This window comes from Heliangelus exortis, chromosome 16 (genome assembly GCF_036169615.1).
Source record: "Heliangelus exortis chromosome 16, bHelExo1.hap1, whole genome shotgun sequence".
Classification (NCBI taxonomy): domain Eukaryota; kingdom Metazoa; phylum Chordata; class Aves; order Apodiformes; family Trochilidae; genus Heliangelus; species Heliangelus exortis.
Genome location: NC_092437.1, coordinates 6,611,593 through 6,631,659, shown reverse-complemented (window position 1 = coordinate 6,631,659; position 20,067 = coordinate 6,611,593). Strand labels below are relative to the sequence as shown.

Here is a 20,067-nt window from a genome sequence, read left to right as displayed (position 1 = left end):
AAATGACTGCATAGAAAAACTAATATATAGTCATCAGCAGGGATCTTACAGATATTTTCAGAGACTTAAGCTTTTTTTTTCTTTTCTTTTTTTACTACTGTTCCACCAGTATTAATTTAAAAAAGAATTAAAATTCCTTGTTATTTACTGCACAGTAGCAGTGTTACCACCTGCTAGTAACGCCGAGGGCCCAGATTCACACAAAATCTCCATCCAGAACGAACCCGAGGCTGCTCCACCAGCCACGGAATGGCCCTGGGGCCGGGGTCACCCCCAGGGCTGAGCCCAACAGACGGGAGAGGGGGCCCAGGCAGAGCCCAGAAGCAGAGAACATTTTACACTTCTGCCCTTCCGTTCCTCACAGCGCGGGGAAAGAAAAAGAAATTAATTTTCTCTCCTTAGAGGAAGCGACACGGAGGTCCCCGGCAGGGAGAGGGAGAGGGAGAGGGAGAGGGAGAGGGAGAGGGAGAGGGAGAGGGAGAGGGAGAGGGAGAGGGAGAGGGAGAGGGAGAGGGAGAGGGAGAGGGAGAGGGAGAGGGAGAGGGAGAGGGAGAGGGAGAGAAACCCCGCCCACGACCCCACCGGGCCGGGCTCACCCCAGCCGGTAGGAAGCGTGTCCGTGGCACCGCCCCATTTCCCGTGGCCTCCCCCAGGCCTGCCCACACCCAGTCCCTTCCTCCCCGCCCTGCCCAAGCGCAGGCGCACCCGGTACCGCCGCCCGCCGCGCCTGCGCACGGAGCCGCCGCCTGCCCCGCGTCGCTGCGTTTGTTCCTGGGCCGCGTCGCGGGAGGCAGCGGGCCGGAGCGGGCCTGTCACACAGGTGAGTCCAGGTCAGTCCAGGTCGGTGCCGGATGCCCGCTCCGTGCTCCCCGGCGGCCCCGCCTCGCCTGAGGCAGCGCTGCGGGCTCCTTCGGCCCCGCTCCAACCAGCCCCCGAACGGCTGCTGCCCGCGCCGGCCGGTTCTGCCGGCAGGGAATGGCCCGGGTTCGGCAGCCGGCCCGCTGGCTGCTTCTCCGGTCCGGCTGTACGGGGGCGAGACGGGGCTGGGCAGGGCTGGACACATCGCGGGGTTGGGGGCAGAAGGGGCAGGGTCTCCCCTGGGATGTCTCTGCAGCTGTCAGGGATCCGACTGCAGAGAGAAGTGTGATTTGTGTTTGTTTTAATTAATTAATTTATTAATTTATTTTTAATTACGTGTGGTTTTTTGTATCCCCGTGTGCCTCGCAGGCAGGGCGAGACACCCTGGGGATGCTTGGGGGCCTGGCAGGTCTGGGTAAACCCTCTCCTTGTTTACAGGGCAAGCATGAGTCTCTTTGGAGCAACGTCAGGGTTTAGTACTGGAGGTACCAGCATGTTCGTCAGTACGACTGCAGATAACCATAACCCGATGAAGGTATGTGTGTGGAACCACTTTTTTCCTGTGTTTTAATGTCTCACAGCACTCACGACCTGCTAACTCATCCTGTAGAAGTTTCAGGCTATCAGTGCAGTTTGCAAATGTGGCTAAGTTTGTTTTGTCTTTTGTTCTCTTACAGGATATTGAAGTAACATCCCCACCTGATGACAGCATATCTTGTTTAGCATTTAGCCCACCAACATTGCCGGGTAATTTCCTCATTGCAGGATCATGGGCAAATGATGTAAGTTCTTACAGTCAGACCTACTGATGAATAAAGTCAGAGGATTGCTGCCTGAAGTGTAAAACATGATCCTAAAAATTTGTGCCAGTGTATCTGAATACCTTAATCTTTGCTTGGGTGCCAAGGCACCAAGTTTGACAGAGCTGAGCATCTTCAGTTGCAATATTCAGAGGATTCCTTGACCTGCCTATGTGTTTTACACTCTGGAATATGTAGCCAGTGTTTTCCCTTATGCAGAGAAAATAAGGTTTCACTGATTCTGCAATAAGCTTGGTGTTTACAGTAATATTTTTTTGTTGGATAAACTAAGGGTGGGATCTTCAAGAAGCCCTTTAGGTTCTTAGTGTTAATATGTTACATCTGTATGCACTTTTCCTGTTACAGGTTCGCTGCTGGGAAGTTCAGGATAATGGACAGACAATTCCAAAGGCTCAGCAGATGCACACAGGGCCTGTACTAGATGGCTGCTGGAGTGATGTATGTTCCTATTTAAAAATAATAATTATAAAAAACCTGTTGAGACAGACACGAGTGCCACATCTAGATGCTGCCCATGATTATTGTATAGATTTAGGCTAAGCACAGCCTCATAGAAGAGTGACATGGGCATAAGAAAAAGTTTAAAAGTAAGAATGTATTTAAAGCTAGATAATAGCTAGTAGAGCTTTCTTTTTTATTATATGCAATTCTAAGTAAATTTCTACTTGTAATATATTACATTACTGTTATTCTATTACTGGAAGATAATATATCTTGGCAGTTGTCTAATAGGTACTGAATGATAGAGCTATTAAATCTCTTGGCCTTATTCTTGTTTTTTAGGATGGGAGTAAAGTATTTACTGCTTCCTGTGACAAAACTGCTAAAATGTGGGATCTCAACAGTAACCAAGCTATTCAGATTGCACAAGTAAGCAAGCAAACCCCAACCTATTATGTGTTTCTTTTCATTTCTATTTTTATTAAAAGCTACCTTTATTATCAAAATAAGCTAATGTTCAGTGCTTCTGAAGTAGATATTGCTAGGTGAAGAAGAGGCTGTAGGGTGATTTTTTTTGAGATAATGAAGTGTACAGGAATAGGGAGACCTGCAGTGGATGTGATTGGAATAACCTGTGTGGCTTTTTCCTATATTTTGCTTGAGAGAGATTTGTATCTGTTGCTGCTGTCACCCTGCTGCATTAATAGGGGAAGGAAAAATTTAAAGAACCATTGAATTCACTTTCACAAATGCCAGCTCTCTGCTGCAGCAGTAACTGGGATTATATTATCAATTACCAATTTAAAAGTGAATGTCTGTTCAGAGAATCTGTAGTTATTGTGACTGAAATGAGTTACCACTTATATAATGTGGGAAAAATTTTAGTCCTTTTACTGATTGCTTCTTGTATCTTACTTGAGGTGATAAAATGCACATTCCCAGCCTTCATTTTAACATCTTGTTGATACAGTTCCCATAGGACTTTATTCTGTAGCTGTTATCAGAAGAAGCTGGGTTTTGTGGGTTTTATTATATATTTTTTTTATAAAACCAGCACTTTGACAAACAATATCCTTTATAAGTAAATAGAAAGTCCCACTGTTCATGGTTTGTATTTCTGCTGTGCTTCCTATACAGAGTGACTTGATTGTAGTTCTTTGCATTGGGAATGATTGTTTTCTTATGTGGGTGATTTTATAGCACTAAACAGTACAATGAGATGATGAGCAACCTTTATCCTAACTGTTGTGACTAAAATAATGAATATTTCATGTTGAATGGATAAATAGTGTAACTACATACAAAAAAACCCCAGTGAAATGTAGACTGTTATCTTAATAAATATATGTGTATTTGTCTTTTTGTTTTCTTCAGCATGATGCTCCTGTGAAGACTATCCATTGGATTAAAGCACCAAATTATAGCTGTGTCATGACAGGAAGCTGGGATAAAACTTTGAAGGTATGATTTTTTTCTCAACAAAAGGACATAAAGTGTGCTAATAATCTGTGTATGATAGTATCTATGTGAAATTAAAGTATTTTGTTAAATACTAATATAAAAAAACAGATAAATGAAATAACCACACTTCACAGAGGGTTGCAGTATTCTAACTGTAGGCAAGAATGAAATAACTTGGTACCAGTTGCATTCTCTTTACAAAAGTAATTTAAATGGTGTAGCCCCAACTCCAAACGTAATTTTTTTCATTTTTCTGTTTCCATCAGTTCTGGGACACCCGTTCACCAACACCTATGATGACATTGCAGCTCCCTGAAAGATGTTACTGTGCAGATGTGGTAAGCTGGGATACATGATAAGCCAGTGTCAGCTACATGACTGGGAGTATGTGTAAACTGGCAGTCTTTGAAGCTGCTGTAGGTTACCACTGACTGTTAGTGTTTGATCTCTGTATGATATTAGCAATAAAACAAATTAATCTTTTTGATCAGGCATCTGGGAAACATAAGAAACACACCTGGTGTTCTTTTAAACTTCCTAAACCAGATCAGCCCTAATACTGACCTGCCCTTATTTCTGGATACAGTTGTATAGCACTCTTATGATGCATATTGGAAGGCTAATGATTAGCTAATAATGAGAAGATTACTATATGTTGAATTTTGTAAGAGCAGGGAAGAACTGATTTGTTTTGTTTAAATATAATTCCATTAATTTTGTTCTTACTTTCTTCCCCTTGCCAGCCCTCCCCTCCTCCTTCCCAGAAAATAGTCTAATTTCTTTAATTTCTTCAGGGATTTCTGCAAAATAAAAAATAGATGTCTCTCTTCCAATCTGTTTTACATCCTTATCCAGGTTCATCCTATGGCTGCTGTGGCCACTGCAGAGAGGGGCTTGATAGTTTATCAGTTAGAGAATCAACCTTCTGAATTCAGAAGAATAGAATCTCCTCTTAAACACCAGGTAAATTACTATGTAACAAGTGTATTTATTCAGATTACTGAAATTCTGAGCTTGTCATTTTTTGGCTTAAAACAACATTTCAGAATGTTACCAGCATGTGTCCTGATTTGTCATTTTTCTGTTGCTGACCTTAATAAGAATTTAAGAAATGTCAATACTGTCACCCAAGTAGAATTTGTAGTAGAATTTGCAGTAGAGTTTGACCTATCTCTTGACCTCGTTTGTGGTTTTCCTTGCTTTGCATTGGTATGTGTGATGTGCATCCCCATGGAAAACAGACAGCAGTCAGGAAATCTGCCTTCAGACCTCTGTCTAAAACCTTTCTGTTATCTCTCTCAAATTTAGCATCGCTGTGTTGCTATTTTTAAAGACAAAGTGAACAAACCTACTGGATTTGCCCTTGGAAGTATTGAAGGAAGAGTAGCTATTCATTATATCAACCCCCCAAATCCGTAAGTATCACTTAATAAAAGTTTATTTTGTTATTGCTCAGTTTACAATGAGGAAAGTAAAAATACCTTTTTTTTTTTTCCCAGTGCAAAAGATAATTTCACTTTTAAATGTCATCGCTCCAATGGAACAAACACATCAGCACCTCAGGATATCTATGCTGTAAGTATTCAGCATATTACCACTAGATCATTTATACAGGGCAGTATAGACTCTTAATGCAATATTGGATATGAATTGTTTGTACTTCTTGACCTTCTATCTTGCCTAAAGTTACCTTGGACTTGGGTTTAAATACCAGTCATAGATTAAGAGGAAAGACAAATTTTTGTATATCTTAAAATACGCCCCAGGTCATTCATTAAATCACCTTGGTGGAGATGTCACTTATTAGTGTTGCTGATACTGAAACAAGACTTGGAATATTTGTGATACAGTATTTTGCATTGCATTTTTAGGGACTGCATAAAGGATGGTGCTTTGCGTTCTTAGGTGTTTCCCTCAAGAACATACATGAAGATATTTTTAAAAATAAGAGCAGTACATAGTTGAAGAAAATTTTTCCTGTGTATTTACTCTCCATGCATGTGTTGTGAGTGTTCCCCTCACCTGTCCCACATCTGGTGACTTACATAGTATTTTTTGTGATTCCACAGGTAAATGGGATAGCATTTCATCCTGTCCATGGTACCCTTGCCACAGTAGGATCTGATGGACGATTCAGCTTTTGGGATAAAGATGCCCGAACGAAGCTAAAAACATCAGAACAACTTGACCAGCCAATATCTGCTTGTTGCTTCAACCATAATGGCAACATCTTTGCATATGCTTCCAGTTATGATTGGTCAAAGGTAAGAAAGGTTTAGGCTGGCATTCACACTTCCAGCTGACAACTGTTCCCATGAGGCTTTTGCTGTTCTTTATAAATTGTGGCTGAGTATAATTCCATAACAGTTCAAGAAAACAATGGTCCTGTTAAACATCTGATGCAATTTAACATTGAAACCATGTATTTTTTAGTTTTAAGCTTCAGTTGAATAAGATTGCTAACAACACTGCATTGAAAATATGGCAAAATGTAAATTACATGGTTCCAAAGTTATGCTGACTGCTGACACATTCTGCTGTGGGGAGTGTCATGGGGCAGTGTGGCACCCTAACAGGTTCCCACCTTTGCTTTTTGAAATGCACACCTGTGCTTCTCACTGAGATTCTCTAACTTGAAAAATATTGTGGTTATAAACACTTAAACCATTTTCTTAATGCTGTCTACTAAATTTCCAGTCCTACTCAGTGCAACTTGCAGGTCACACTTATTTATGTATTTATTTTCCAAACTCAGCTCAACAATTAATCATCTAGATGCAAGAGAATCACAACAAACCATAATGTGTGGAAAATCAATACTTCCTTATGTTTTAAGAAATGAGTAGCAAGGTTGAAATGTAACTTAATTTTAATGGAGTGGCAGAACTTTCCTCTTTTAACTGGCACTTTTAAATTTGAGGATAGTATCCCTTGTGGCTTTGACTGAAATGAATGCAGACATCACACAGATGACCTCATTTGCATGCCACAAGGAGAGCAAAATTTTAATTTACTGCATTGCATCTACTGTTCTGGATGCTGCCTCAAGTAAAATAACTTGTTAGGTGCTAGAGCAGATTAATTCTTCTGAGTGCTTGGGTAGACTGCTGTGGTAGACACCTCCTGAGATGTCTTTCAGATCTGTTAATTAGTATTAAGTGGTAAAACCAGTACATACAAAGTAGTACATTTCCTTTCTAGAACCAGAGTAGAACTCTGCTCTGTCAAGCATAGTTGGTAATTTTCAGGTTGTGCATTGGACTGTAGTAGCTTTGTTGATGTTTACTCTCCCTGATTTGAATACTTGTGTGTTGAGTCAGTAATGTGTATGCAAATAAGGTCAATATGCGTAATAGTATATTTGCATCTGCAGTTGGGAAACTGATAGTTTTGCACTTGCCTGTAGAGCTTGAGCTTCACTTTGAAAAAATGTGACCTTATTCCATTTAAAAGATAGAAAATATAAAGTGAAACTGGATGCACTCCTAAATTTGTAGTTTCCTCTCTGCCCAGAATCACGTTGGAAAAAATAAATAAATCATACTGAGCTCCTACATTGTGTCTGTAAAGTAGAGCATAGACATAAGTGGTAATTTTTTAATGAAAAGCTTTTTTATACCTTAAAAATGGATAATTATCCCTTACATTTTACTCTGTACTTACGGTTCTTGTATTTAGTTTTTATAGTAAGCTGTTTCTAGTCCACCAATGTTGTCCAATATCTGGTTTTAACAACTTAAGATTGTATCTTAATACACTGAGCTAATGGAATGTTCATTTTCTTATATTGTAAAGTAATGCTGATATTTGTTCTTTGAAGAGAGTAAACAGATTATTTTTCTTCTTAGGGTCATGAATTTTACAACCCACAAAAGAAAAACTACATTTTTCTGCGAAATGCAGCAGAAGAGTTAAAGCCTAGGAATAAGAAGTAGTGAGTATGAGTCTGACTTGGATTACTCCACTGATTTTCTGCCATTCCTGCCTCTACTCCACTGCTTTTCTGCCATTTGTGCCCTATTGCACCATGGTTCAGTCAACGTTGGATCGCTAACATTTAGCAGGAACTGTAAAAATGACATTAAATGTATTCTGACTTGGAGAACATTTTTTGCAAATTAGATGTTCCAATGTGTATAAGAAAGAGAGGCTGGTATTCATATGACTTAGCCACTGTCTGTTCCACAGCAATAATTGCAGCAAATCTAAATCTGGGTTAGATATTCCTGCTTAGAAGTGCTACCATTTGTATTATGGATTTATTTTATTAGTACTACATCGAAATATGTTCATTATAATGGTTCTGGGGAAGTTGTATAAATAGTGTATTTTTTGTAAGTACTTGAAGAATTGCAAGTAATTCTTCTCAAAGGAGTCTTGTTATTACTTGTTATTCAGGGGTTCTTTAATTGCTTTCTGATTTTTTTAAATGGGAACATTGTCTACTGTATACCAGGAAGAAATGCTCTGCAAATTGGTTTTCCTCAGTTTTTGGATGAATTTGGTAAGTATGGAAGAGGCCGATACAGTGACAGAAACTTGAGCCAGAAAGTGAGCACAGTGCAAATTCTACTTTAGTTTTTCTCATACTCCAGTAATGGACATGACTTCTGAGCCATCAGTACTCATGCTTACTATAGTATGAAGGAGAAATTGTCAGTTGTGCCAAGTGATATGTAGTTCAGTAACATGAGCAAACAGGTAAAAGAGTTTTGTTCATGACCAAACCAATGTATGCAAAGTACTCATGGCCTAAAGTGTTTTAAAACTGACACCTGTTAGAGTTAAAAGTTGGTTCTTTTACATCTCTCTTAACATATTTTTGTCCCTTAACAGGGGTTTCTGGACTGAAAAAAAAAAAAACCCAAAATCAAACCAAACTCATTTTTGTATTAACTAGGAAATAGTGCTGGTGAGTTTCATCCTGATGAAAAATCCTGTGAAACAAAAGAAGTGGGTCTCTTTCTGACTTGAATCTGACTGTTTACTTTTACCTAGCCAGTTGTATACATGCCAAAGTTTTCTTTTTAGAAGTGAATGTTTATTATTCCTCTTTAACTATTGTTTGATAACAACAAAATAAAAATAGAGGGGTGCATGTAGAGAAATACCTGTCATATTGTACAAATTCTCTGTAAAACTGTATGTTGTAACGCTTAAGGCTATGGATTCGTGCTGCATTTCAAATAAAATTTCTACTAAATGCTTTTTTTACATTCGTGTGTTGTATTATATAACCTGGCCAAGGTGATGTGCTTCACTACTGAAAGCACCTTCTTGTCCTTTCATTGTAAGTAAGATACATTTTTTGAAAATTCTTTTCCTCCAACTGCTTTAGCTGGAAATCTTAATGTTTTTTCCAGCTGCTCTTTCATTCTGAATGATTCCTGTGGTTTTGTGTCCAGGAGCTAGGAGGGCTAGTGTGAAAAGCCTTTTGTTGTATGAGAGTGAATCAAGTTCCTTCCTATCTTAACAGCTAAACACCAGATAATTTGTCTGAGTACACATGAATCATACCATCCTCAAAGTCTCTATAGCTTACTGCTCCTTTAACATCTCTGCTTTATAATATTCATCAGTTTTTGTTGGGTGTGTAGTGTAGTTGAGGAAAGTCCATGAAATACATTCTGCTACTCTTTAGAGACACTCTTTTCTGGGTTTTGTTTCTCAAGTTATTTTTTTTTCTTCTGCTACTTTCTATATTTTACAAGGTTTCAGATGTCATGTTCATGTACTATTTGATTTCTTTAAGATAGGAAGGAGTTCCCAGCAGTTATATCAATAGCTGGTCATTTGCTCAAACATCTATTATGATTTTGTTGAATTTTATATTTAAAGGCTGTGATTGTTGTGCCTTTAATCTTTGGTGGTTAGCACATTTTTCTGATCTTATGAATGCCACCAAGTGATTGCAGGCTAAAGCTTAACTGTGGCATCACAGATGGTAAATACAATTAAATAATTCTGTCTCCTGTGTGCAGAATTCCCAGTGGTGTAAACAGGGAAGAATTGAATGTATCATCTGTTTCATGTTTTAAAAAATATGTTTCTTGGGTTAAAAACTTAACAGTGTGAGAGTGATGAGAGAATAGATTCACTCTAGTTCAGCAGGTATGTTTCTGTAGGATCCAGTGGAGTGACCTAAGTGGATACTAAGTTTAGCCAAAATCTATTTTCATTATGAAGCCAGCACTGGTAAGTCTCTCTTGTTTGGTAACACAAAACACATAATTCTGTGTTAATATGTTGAGTTCTAATTCTCCTCTTGGAATCAGTTTCGTTTTATCTGTCAGCAAGGTTTCAGAATTACTTAGTCATCATGTTAATTGTTCAGACTAATTTTAGAGGGACATACTTTCCATTATGTTGCTGTGCAGATTAGATGTATTCAATTAGGAAGACAGACTCAAACTTTGAACTGATTTGTTTTCCATTACTCAACTTAAGAGAATGCATTGGCAATTTACTCTTCCCTGGAATTTTTGTGAGGTCCTCTTGCAAAGTACACACAGCTGTATCCCTTCAAGCATCAAACATGTAGTGAGAGTTTATTTATATACAAGTAAGTGTTACTGCATGTTGTGGAAAGGTATTAACTGGGTATTCTGTGGCAGTTACCTGTCAAAAAATCCTGAACAAAATAGAATGTAAGATTCTAAACCTGTGTACACAAAGCTACCCATAGGAATCCTTTTTATAGCATAACTATTTTTAATAATTTTTTTGAAAATTTGCTGTCAGTCTTCTTGTATTATTGCAGGAAAATACTATTTGGCATGAAGAGCAACTCAGTTAAGCCCCTGCAAATGGGAACATTTTATAAACATCTGGTAAGCTATCTTAACCTCGCTCCTGCTGGTCTCACGTGTCACTGGGCTTTCATGTTGGTTTAATAAAGTGTATTTTGGAAAATGAAGGAGGTGACAAAAAGTTTGTCTGCTAAAGCCTTTCACAAATGAACATGGGACATGTTTGCACAATGGCAAGCAGTCAGGCAGAGTATCTTAATTTACCATCTGTCAGATGAAATGCAGTAGCTGAATTGGTGAGTAGTGCAGCCTAGCTGCCAGCTAGGAAAACAGGTTGAGTCCAGAGAAGTATGAAGTTGGGGATATAGAGGTAGGGTTAGGTGTATTTGGGAAATTTTAATAAAGTTACTGCTTCGGCCTGGTTCAATTTGATTGTTATTAAGTGCTGCTTGTAGATGAGGTTTTTGGGCAATTGTTCATTATAAGGAATTGTGTCCAACCAGTCTCAAGAGGTTTACAGTATCTGGCCTTCAAAGTGATAGAAGCCACTTATTTCTTGTTTGCTTTCTGCTGTTGTTTTTTTCGGTTTTTTTAAATTAAAAAATTTAAAAATGAAGGTTTATGCTGTTAGAATTTTACATCTCCAGAATTGCTAAATAAGCAACATTTTCAGTCTGGGGTAAGACTAAACTTTGTCTTCTTCCAAAAGTTTTTGATGGAGATTCACCATGTCTAACATCTCCATGGTTTCAGCTTACCAGCCAGGTGAGAATCATCAGTTGGTGCTGCCACATAAAATAATGAACGGGACTAATTCAGAATTAAAACAATTTCTGCAAATGCCAGGAGATGGCAGCATTGGTGGCTGCTTCACAACCTCTCTCCTTCAGCACGGACTCTGTGCTTTTGGCTTCACTGAGGTCCCTGTGCCTCTGGCAGTGCCATACAGGAGCTGCTGCACCTGTGCTGGGGCACAAGATGCAGTTATTTGTATACATCAATCTATCCCCAAATACTCAGGGAATAGATGCAAGATGGAAATACTTCGTAATTTTTTTTTACAAGAGTGTACGTGATACCTCCCCATAAATCTAAACCAAGACCTTCTTAGAGCAAACAATGAGATGCTATTTTAGCTGCTTAGAGAGACATCTGTATGGTTGCCTGAGTTTTGGGGATATAGGTAGTATTAAAGCTTTTGCTAAAGGCTGGGATGTTTGAGGACAAGGCATTTGGAGAGTTTAGAATTAAGTTAGGGTGGAGCTAAATCATTTAGGATATTGGCTATTGGCTCCTAGCACTCGAATTAACTTCCCTTTTTAAGACAAACCTTAATAACTAAAAAGTTTTCATACTGCTCTCTTAGGAGACTAGGCTTAAAACTGCTAAACAGCTCTAGCTTTTGTTTCCAAAATGTTTCTAGGTTTTCTGAAGGAAGGAAGAAAAAATGAAATAAAAACACTTTACTAAAAAACAGGCAAGTTTTGTGATAAGCGACTAAAAAAGAAGGGCATTTTTTTCCCAAAAATTTAAAATGCAGTGTCTGTCTTACCATTTTCAAAGCTGGGAAATACACTGGATGATGCAAGGGGAGCAATAGTTGTGTGTTATAAGATGTGAGTAGGTTTTTAATTCTTGCTTACCCCATGTGATTATCTTGTCCCTGGGGCATATGTGAGTGGTAGCCCCTTTGCCAGCCCCTGGTAATGTGGTTCACACACTTAATGTCATGTTCTAAGGCAAGCAGTCATTCTTTGTGACTGAGCAGGTCATCTATTTGTTCCCTTTCCCTCATTATCAGGCCCTGAAGGTCCTGTGAACCAAGTAGACAAACCAAATAGATTTCTTCTTCCCCTCCCTGTCGGCCTCAAGATTCCTGGGCACCCAGCCCATTACTCCCTTCCTTGCTGGCCTTGAAGGTCCCAGGCACCCAGCCAGCCAGGTGCTGGTGCTGACCCTGTCACAGAACAAAGAAGCACACAGAGCACTGCCTATAAAAACAAGCAGTTAGAAGTGGGGAACTTGGACCCAAATTGCTGCTGGACAGTGAGACCCATGACCTCCTGGTGGCCAGGGCCATCTTCATCTGCTTCCTTCAAGGATTAAGTTACTGAATCACATTGTTTTATATTACTTTTAAGTCTAGGTGATGGTTGTATATTGATACAGCAAACCATGTATTAAGATCTGGTGTTCAAATGGTCCAGGTGATTAGAAATCATAGGTTAAGTGGTATTATAATTTCTGTATTATGCTACTTACAGATTGCTCTACATTGATTCTGCCTGGGTCATTTTCATGGTAAATTTTGTCCTAAGCGAGTCATAATACCCTGTTAAGAAAATAAAGCTTTAACTGTAACTACAATGTACTGTTCTTGTCATTCTGTCAAGGATTCCTAAGAGAATCTGTGTCCCCTTAGCTTTGGGTGACAGACATACTTTAAGAGAAAAAAACCCCATAAAACATTAATATCTGCATTGACAGAATGTGGTCTTTACACACCTTGGTCTATGAGTTGCTGTTTGTGTATTTTATCCTATGTCTCATGTTCTAACAGTTAAAAACCATCTTATTCCCAGGTCAGCTTCCAGGCAGTACAGACACCATCCTCCTGCTCTCAGCAACAGAACAGCCATTGCAAGTGATGAAACTGCTGCTGTTCTTCTCCTGCCAGGTCAGAATAAACAGAGTAGCATCATCAGCTGGCTGGCTGTGATGGTTTCAGCAGAGAGATGCCAGTTCTGACTTCCATAGTGTGGTATGTTCTGTGGACAGGTGGGGTAACCTGTGTTCCTAAGAATCTGCAGCAGGAAACAAGTCCATGTGAGAAGACAGCTGCTGGAGTGGGAGAGTGGCACATCACAGCTCCAAGTGCCAGTGATCTGCTGGCACTGCCCTGGGCAGGTCCTGCTTGGCACAGGCTGGGACAGCACAGGGCTGGAGTCAGGCTTACACATCCCTGCTTCAGTTTGATCAGACTCATTCCTTAAATGCAAAGCAAGCCTCCTTTTATTTGTACCATTTATCAGCTTCTGAAATGGGGATAGAGCTGCAGTAGGTAAAAAGAATTCACACTGGGGCTTGCTTGTAAGGTAATCTGAGGCTGAGGCAATATCCCAAAGGGGGGCAGGTGCCCCAGGAACACTTGCACACTGACAGAGCAATTCCAAATGTTTGTGTTGCATCAGTTCTGCAAATACTTCTTGTTACTGGGCATGAAAGATACAATACCTGTCAACATTAGGTTTGTAAAGAGAGACTGTTTTCTTCTGTTGACTAATTATCCAGTGAATATATTCCGTTTGAAGAGACACTTCAATAATTTAGCAGGCATGTGCCAGGTAATACAGGAGCTTTTGTCTTACTAGCAGCATAGATCTTCAATCATGTGTAACTTTATCTCTGGCTTTATGTATTCAAGGAAGTGTTTCGTGTATCCTGTATCAAGTGCCACTGAAAAGCAGGCCTAGATAAAAGATTAAGGTAATGTTCTTAACCAGAAGAGAGTTTACCCTTTACCATCCAGTATATCTTTTTCAGGCAATAACTGCTTTATACATGGGATGTATGTAATATATATATATATATATATATGCTGAGATCAGAAAAATTAGTTTGTTGTAGTAGAAAAATGCTGAAAACTGCCTATTAGATACCCAAGTCTGTTAAGTCTTTCCCTCTTTATTTCTGGTGTGTGAACAAATGCTTTGTAGTTTGCTACCAAATGCTTTCTTTCACTAATATTTCTTAAATGCAAATCACTTGTAGTGCTACTTTCTTTGGTTTGCTGGACCAGGTAAGGGAAATTATAATGTTCAGTTGCTGGGAACTCTGTGAAGCAAAACTGAAGTAATGGATTTTTTTTCAAACTCTCCCAAAGTATTTAATCACAGTTGTGCCACCTTCCAGAAAGGTGTAAGTTCAGATGTCCTTTTCTGAGCCACTCTCAGCTGGTTCAGTCATCTTTCTCTGCTAGCCTGCAATACAGCTAACACAACAAAGGGAGATATATTTTATTTAGAAAAGACCATGACTATTGTATTCAGTAAAGTGCAGAAATAATGCAGTAGCTCAAACTATTATCAAATTACTAAAAACAGAATTAAAATACAATCTTTTTTTCTTTGGAAGGGCAGCTGTCTGCCATTCTCATGCTGTAACACAGAGTGGGATTCATATGGCCTCAAAAGGACAGATATCATTTACTGACAGGCAATTGCTTTCTGCTGACATCTGACTCTTCTCCTCAGAGGTCTCCTTTTTCTCCATAATGTTCATTCATGGTCTAATGCAGTAGGATTGCAGACAGTCATTGGTTGTCTATGCATTAATGTATAATTTATCAAAGGGTATGTATATATTTGTGAAGAACAACTTCTGCATCTGTTGAATGTTGTCAGACCTCAGGCATCAGTATGTAGCATTTTAGAGTGCATGGGCTGGACTGAAATAGCTTTTCACAAAAGCAGAGAAAGAAGGGAAATGTCTGCTAAAAGAGAACAGCTTAGCAAAACCTTTTTCATTGACTGAACCCTTCTCCTGTCACGCTTTTGTTCAGTCATAGGCTGTGTGATGCTGTTTGATGCTGACCTGTGTCTTTCACAATGGCTGAGATCATCCAGTTCATCATCTGAGCACCTTTCTTTGGTGGTCCTGCCTGCAGCAGTGGGGAAATGAAAGAGAAGATGATTGAACTCTCCAAGCTATTTTAAGCATGGCTTGGCTCAAGGAAGAGTTCACCTTTCCTATCATGAGTCACTTGAGAATCTATTTGCTACTATCTTGCTCTTTCTAAGCCTCCTTATCTTCACGGGCAGTGCTGTCCAAGCTGCCCTTCTGGTAGGGAAACAGAAGAGTTGTTTTTAATTCCTGTAGGATGATGAGAATGTTTGTTGAGGTATGTCTAGCCTTGACACCTCCACACTGGCAAAAGGAAAACAAGACTCTCAGAAGCAGAATGGATTTCCTGATCTAGTACTAATTCATATTCTTCATTCACGAACTTGACTTCAAAAATACAGATCAAGTGATCTGTCAGCTTTTTTCTGTCTTTCTGAGAATGCATGTAATATATACCCTCTTTACTGTCATGCTGTTCTCTACGTGCCTGTCCCCTAACTAAAAGCATGATGTAGTAACTGGGCCGTGTGGTTTTGCAGGCCTGCCCGTGTCTCACTTGTCATGCTCAGCTGATGTCATTGTGCTGCTGCAGGGCTGGGGACATCGTGTTGCTGGCAATTCCCTGCTGACCCACTGATGGCTTTTCCTCATCAGCAATGACTGTGATGCTCCAGCCAACTGGATGTGGGTGTTGTACTGTAAGCAACTCCATGGCATCACCTGAGTGAGCCCTTGCAGCCTGTGACTGTGCAGCCCATTTGTGGCAGTGTGGTGACTGAGTTTTTTGTAGAAAGGCACATTTTAGGCCTTTTGAGATTATAGAGAAGCTGGAATCATTCTGCCCAAATTTCAGTCCAGGTCACTGTGTTTTTCTTTTTAAATACCTTTCAGGCTTCTTGGATATAGTTTTTGTGCCCAGTACTGCTACCTTGTTTTGATGTCTCAACAGTTCAATTGTGTTCATATCCTGGTCAGAGCCACTACAACAAATCTTTGCTGCATTATGTTTGAATAGAGTAGACATGGTAACTAGAAGGCCCTAGGAATTTCTAACTGAACTTTTCAACAAGGTTAATTACATAGCTTGCTGATTATATATATATATATCTTGGCTAGGTTCATTGCAGACATTAAATACCTTTTCAAAGTATCAGAAATTGGGTGCATGATACCCGACTAGATGGATTATCTATCTCATTGGATGTGGCAAGGTAGAAAAGTCTGTTTTAGTAAGGTCTAAACCTACAGAAGGGCACACTATCAGATTAAGGAGGTGACCCAGATGGGTGAGGAAGAATGTTTATTTTTTAATTCTTTTTGCAGCAGCAGTTCTGAGTTAAGCAATGGTCCTGGTGTGTTCAGGGCACCAATGCATAAAATCTGAGACAAGGGGCCAAGTGCAGAATTTCCTGCTCTAACCTAAACCAAATGCCACTGAATGCAGCCTCCCTCAAGATCTCCCAGCTATGCTACTGTTCACAGCCTAGCTGGTGGCCAGCATCCAGACTGAGCATTAGTAAAACTAACAAACCAAACGGTTCCCACAGTAAGTCCCTTGCTTTCCAGCTAACTTATTTAATTGTGGAGCTTCTAAAAGAGATGTTTCATCTACCGTTGTTGCAATAACCAGTCCATGGGTATCCATGACAAAACCCAAGGGCACTGCCCTACAAGCAAAGAAGGCTTGGCCAAGCAGCAGCACAAACTGAAAAAGGTCAGAGGTTCACAGTAGCCCTGTTATATTTTAAAAATAAAGCCCACTGGCTTCTTAAGAAATGAAGGAGGTTCTTCAGTGGCTTTCAGATCAACACAATTTCCCCAGAGACACGAGGGGAAGGCAAGTGTACAAAGAGGGCACCACAGAGCTTCACTGGCATTCCTTCTACCGCTTCTTATTAAAGGAGGGACAAAACAGAAAAGACTTCACAGCTCTGCAGAGGACAAGGAGCAGAGCTAGCTTTTCCCCTGCAATGAATTTGCTGTGCTTCCCTCATCTCTCTGTCCTGTTCTTGTGCTCCCAGACATCCAGCCTCCTCTGCTATGATTTGGTTTTCTTTCTTTAGACAGGGACCATTTGTGCTTGGTTCTGCACATGGCTGATCTTGCAGTGCCCCCTTCTCTAAGATTTTTGTGGAATCCAGGACACTTGGTTTGGTGTCTTTGGTCACTTTGGTCTGCAGCTTCTATTTCAAGTCTTGGGTAATGCTGCTGAACTACACCAGAAGGATCCTTTGTGTATCAGTTTTGCCTAAGCCTCGAGCATTATACTAACATGTAAGAAACCAGTAAATTCTCGTAACTGTGTTGAATCTTCCCAATCTGTATCAAAATAGAATGCTCTGGGTTTGCAATACAAATCCAATACACTGAGAATATAAATAGTTGTACACTGCTGCTAAAGATGACTTTTCTCCAAGCCTCCTCATAGATCGAACAATGTAGTTTTATTTCTTAATAAATACAGAAACTAAATACAGCCCTAGAATAGGGCTGTGTCTAATCTGTGTTCCCATTTTTGCTTGCAGTCTACTTCTGGATTTGTGATAAGCATTGTCCAGCATTTCCCAAGGCAGCTTCATCCTGAGATGTATCTGTTTCTGCAGGAGCTCTCTGACCAGAGAAACTTGGAACATACTCATCAGGTACTCCTCTCACTGTAGTAAAAGCACAGGGAGGTGTTGGCAAACTAACTCTGCCAAGGTCCTGCAGTTTTGATCTGGTGGCTGGATTTAATCTGTTGGTGTTTTGGGGAGGATAGCTGCTTATCACAAGAACAAAGGAGATACTGTATAAAAACCCAACTCAGATAAAGTTACCACTACTTGCTTTCTCTTTCCCAGAGTTTGTGGTAACAGCTCACTCTTCTCTGAGCTTGTCTGAGCTGTGCCATGAGACAGAAGGTTTCATTTCCCATCCTACTTTCCAGGGTGTGGCAGAACAAATGCACACCCCCCAGCCACACCAGCAGTACTCTGAGGTTCACCCTGTTCATTCAGTACAGGTGTAGCCCTAATTTATTGTTGTGTTCTTCCTCTTAGAGGACATCTAGGTTTTAAAAGGCTTTGAGAAGCCAGGTTTTTAACTAAATGTGTTTTTATGTTCTTAGAGAATTTCTCTTCCTGCCTCTAGGAAAGTCGAGGAACTGGGATTCCTCCTTTGATAGATGTGGGGCTCCTGTTTGAAGGGGAAAAAAAGTATGTGATGTTTTCCTTCCCCCTGACCAGTGTAAGCATCGAGAACTGAGACACTTCTGGTAGCTTTTGAGCCTTGCCTTCCTTGCAGAGGAACAGGAGTCTGTTTGGATGATTTGAATCTTTGCCATCATTGGGAGTAGAATGAAGCTCTGTAAAAGGACTGCAACTGAAAAACAATTGGGTTGTCATTAGCTGGGGCAGCCCAGGAAGCAGCTGATGTGCAGTTTGTAGTGCAAGTCATGCAGACAGAAGGGCTATGAATCAGTGGAGGGGCCTCAGCCTCTGCCTGTATTCTGACCCTAAAGGTGTGTTCTGGCTGTGCTGTTGGGATGGACCTGGGTTGTGTTGCTGTACCTACACACATCACTGCATAAAACACAGCAGCTCCAAGGATTCCCACGTAACCATCCCTTTTGCAGAAGGCTGTTAATGTTGCAGTGATGTTGGGTGCTGCTGGCCCAGCTCCGTCTTTCTTCCACAGTAATGAATCCAAACATGTCCTAGTCTTTAAGTCTGGTGCTTTCAGAAGGAAAAGCTTAATGGCTTTCCTTGCCTTTTTTTCTTTCTTTTATGAAGCACAGGGTCTTTAGAACTATGGAGCAGTGCAAGAAAAATATTAATGAATAACTACAGAGAGCAGACATTAATGCATTCCTTTCTCTTGAAATAACTGGCTTTTCTCTGTGGGCTCTGTAAAAGAAAATTGTCTGCAGAGCCTGAACCTGCTGTATTGATGCCAAAGTAGATGGTGATTTAGAACTTCACTGGCTTTTTTGCTAAAATGTTACCTCTGCATTTATCATGTGGCAAAAAATCTCTCTTCCTCTGCCAAATGATAACCCGGGAGAGGCAAGATAAACCTAAGCCACAGGTGCTGTTCTTGAGGTTCTGGCTGTTGAATTTCTAGGTGATGGAAACTGAATGAAAAATGTTTTCTAGGACCCTCTCCTACACCTCAGGCTCTAAGGCATGGTGGAAGGGGAGGAAGAAAAGCGTTGCAAGCACTCCTCAGTTGGAGCATTTTCCAAGGATGGCTTTTGAGGCACTGAGTAGCTTTTTAGCTTTTTTTTTTCCTGCAGTAATGAGCAGAGGGTTATGTGAACTGAGTACAGGGCTGCACTGTAGTAACAATATTCCCAGTTTAAATCCCAGCTTTCCCAGATCAGTGCTGAAAACTGCAGGTCATACCAAAGATTGGCATTTCACAGCCTCCTGTATGAGCTGCCTATCCTGAGAGGGAACAAAATGCAAAAGGGGGACAGTGGAGAGGAACCCCACTACTGACCACCAGCAGAAACGGGAATAACACATCCCAGTGCCCCAGAGGGAGGCTGCACTGGTAGATGCCCAGTGGCAAAGCAGGATGCTCAGGGACCTGCTTAAGAAAGAGACTTTTGGACCGTTGTTCAGTGTTTAAGCCCGTCGCTGTTCCCTTCTCGTTGCCTTGGTTCCAGACCATCCTTTCCTCCCGCCTTGGCTTCCTAACATGCCTTTGTCACCCAGCGTGCCACAAAGGCTGGCAAACTGCTCAATGGCTTTGTCCCTGTGTCCGAACCTGCCAGGGATTAAACACTTGCAGTTGAGATAATTGTGCAACTGAGAAGAGGGAAGAGGTGTGTGTGAAAACAACTCTTTTTTCCGAGGCGGTTTTCTTTGGCGGGATCTTGCAGGAGCACTCCCCGCGCCTCCCCCATGCCCTGCCCCGGAGTTTGGAGCTGCCCCCCGTGTAGTTTGGGGCAGGCTCAGCCTGAGGGGCTGTCCGCAGGGCACCCCGACTGCCAGGGGGAAAGGGGCAGAGAGGGGCAAGGCGGCTGTAATTCGAGGCAGCTCCGTTACGGGGCCGCGAGCAGCGTCCGGAACCCCTAAACAGCCGGGGGATTGACCACCAGCCCTCCGGACCGGGGCACCCTTCGGCAGGGC

The 20,067-nt window shown here is 41.0% G+C and overlaps 1 protein-coding gene across 3 annotated transcripts; it reads left to right on the top strand.

The window, feature by feature from the left end:
- The first annotated feature begins 690 nt into the window (after positions 1 to 690).
- Positions 691 to 8,795, top strand: RAE1 (ribonucleic acid export 1). Of its 3 annotated transcripts, none has more exons than XM_071759636.1 (12): positions 691 to 830; positions 1,297 to 1,393; positions 1,536 to 1,640; positions 2,025 to 2,117; positions 2,463 to 2,549; positions 3,495 to 3,581; positions 3,848 to 3,919; positions 4,437 to 4,544; positions 4,890 to 4,996; positions 5,081 to 5,156; positions 5,651 to 5,845; positions 7,430 to 8,795. In XM_071759636.1, exons 2-12 carry the CDS (start codon positions 1,304 to 1,306, stop codon positions 7,514 to 7,516), a joined length of 1,107 nt encoding a protein of 368 aa, XP_071615737.1. In that variant the 5' UTR covers positions 691 to 830; positions 1,297 to 1,303; the 3' UTR covers positions 7,517 to 8,795. The 3 variants fall into 3 exon arrangements, with proteins under 3 accessions (XP_071615737.1, XP_071615736.1, XP_071615734.1); XM_071759635.1 differs by having other exon boundaries at positions 701 to 820; XM_071759633.1 differs by lacking the exon at positions 691 to 830 and adding an exon at positions 1,002 to 1,024.
- Positions 8,796 to 20,067: the final 11,272 nt, after the last annotated feature.

Excerpts from the sequence above, each read along its gene's own strand:
- RAE1 (XM_071759636.1), top strand. The coding sequence starts at position 1,304 with ATGAGTCTCTTTGGAGCAACGTCAGGGTTTAGTACTGGAGGTACCAGC. Across the intron at positions 1,394-1,535 it reads ATAACCATAACCCGATGAAG|GATATTGAAGTAACATCCCC; the intron begins GTATGTGTGTGG and ends GTTCTCTTACAG. Across the intron at positions 3,920-4,436 it reads GATGTTACTGTGCAGATGTG|GTTCATCCTATGGCTGCTGT; the intron begins GTAAGCTGGGAT and ends ATCCTTATCCAG.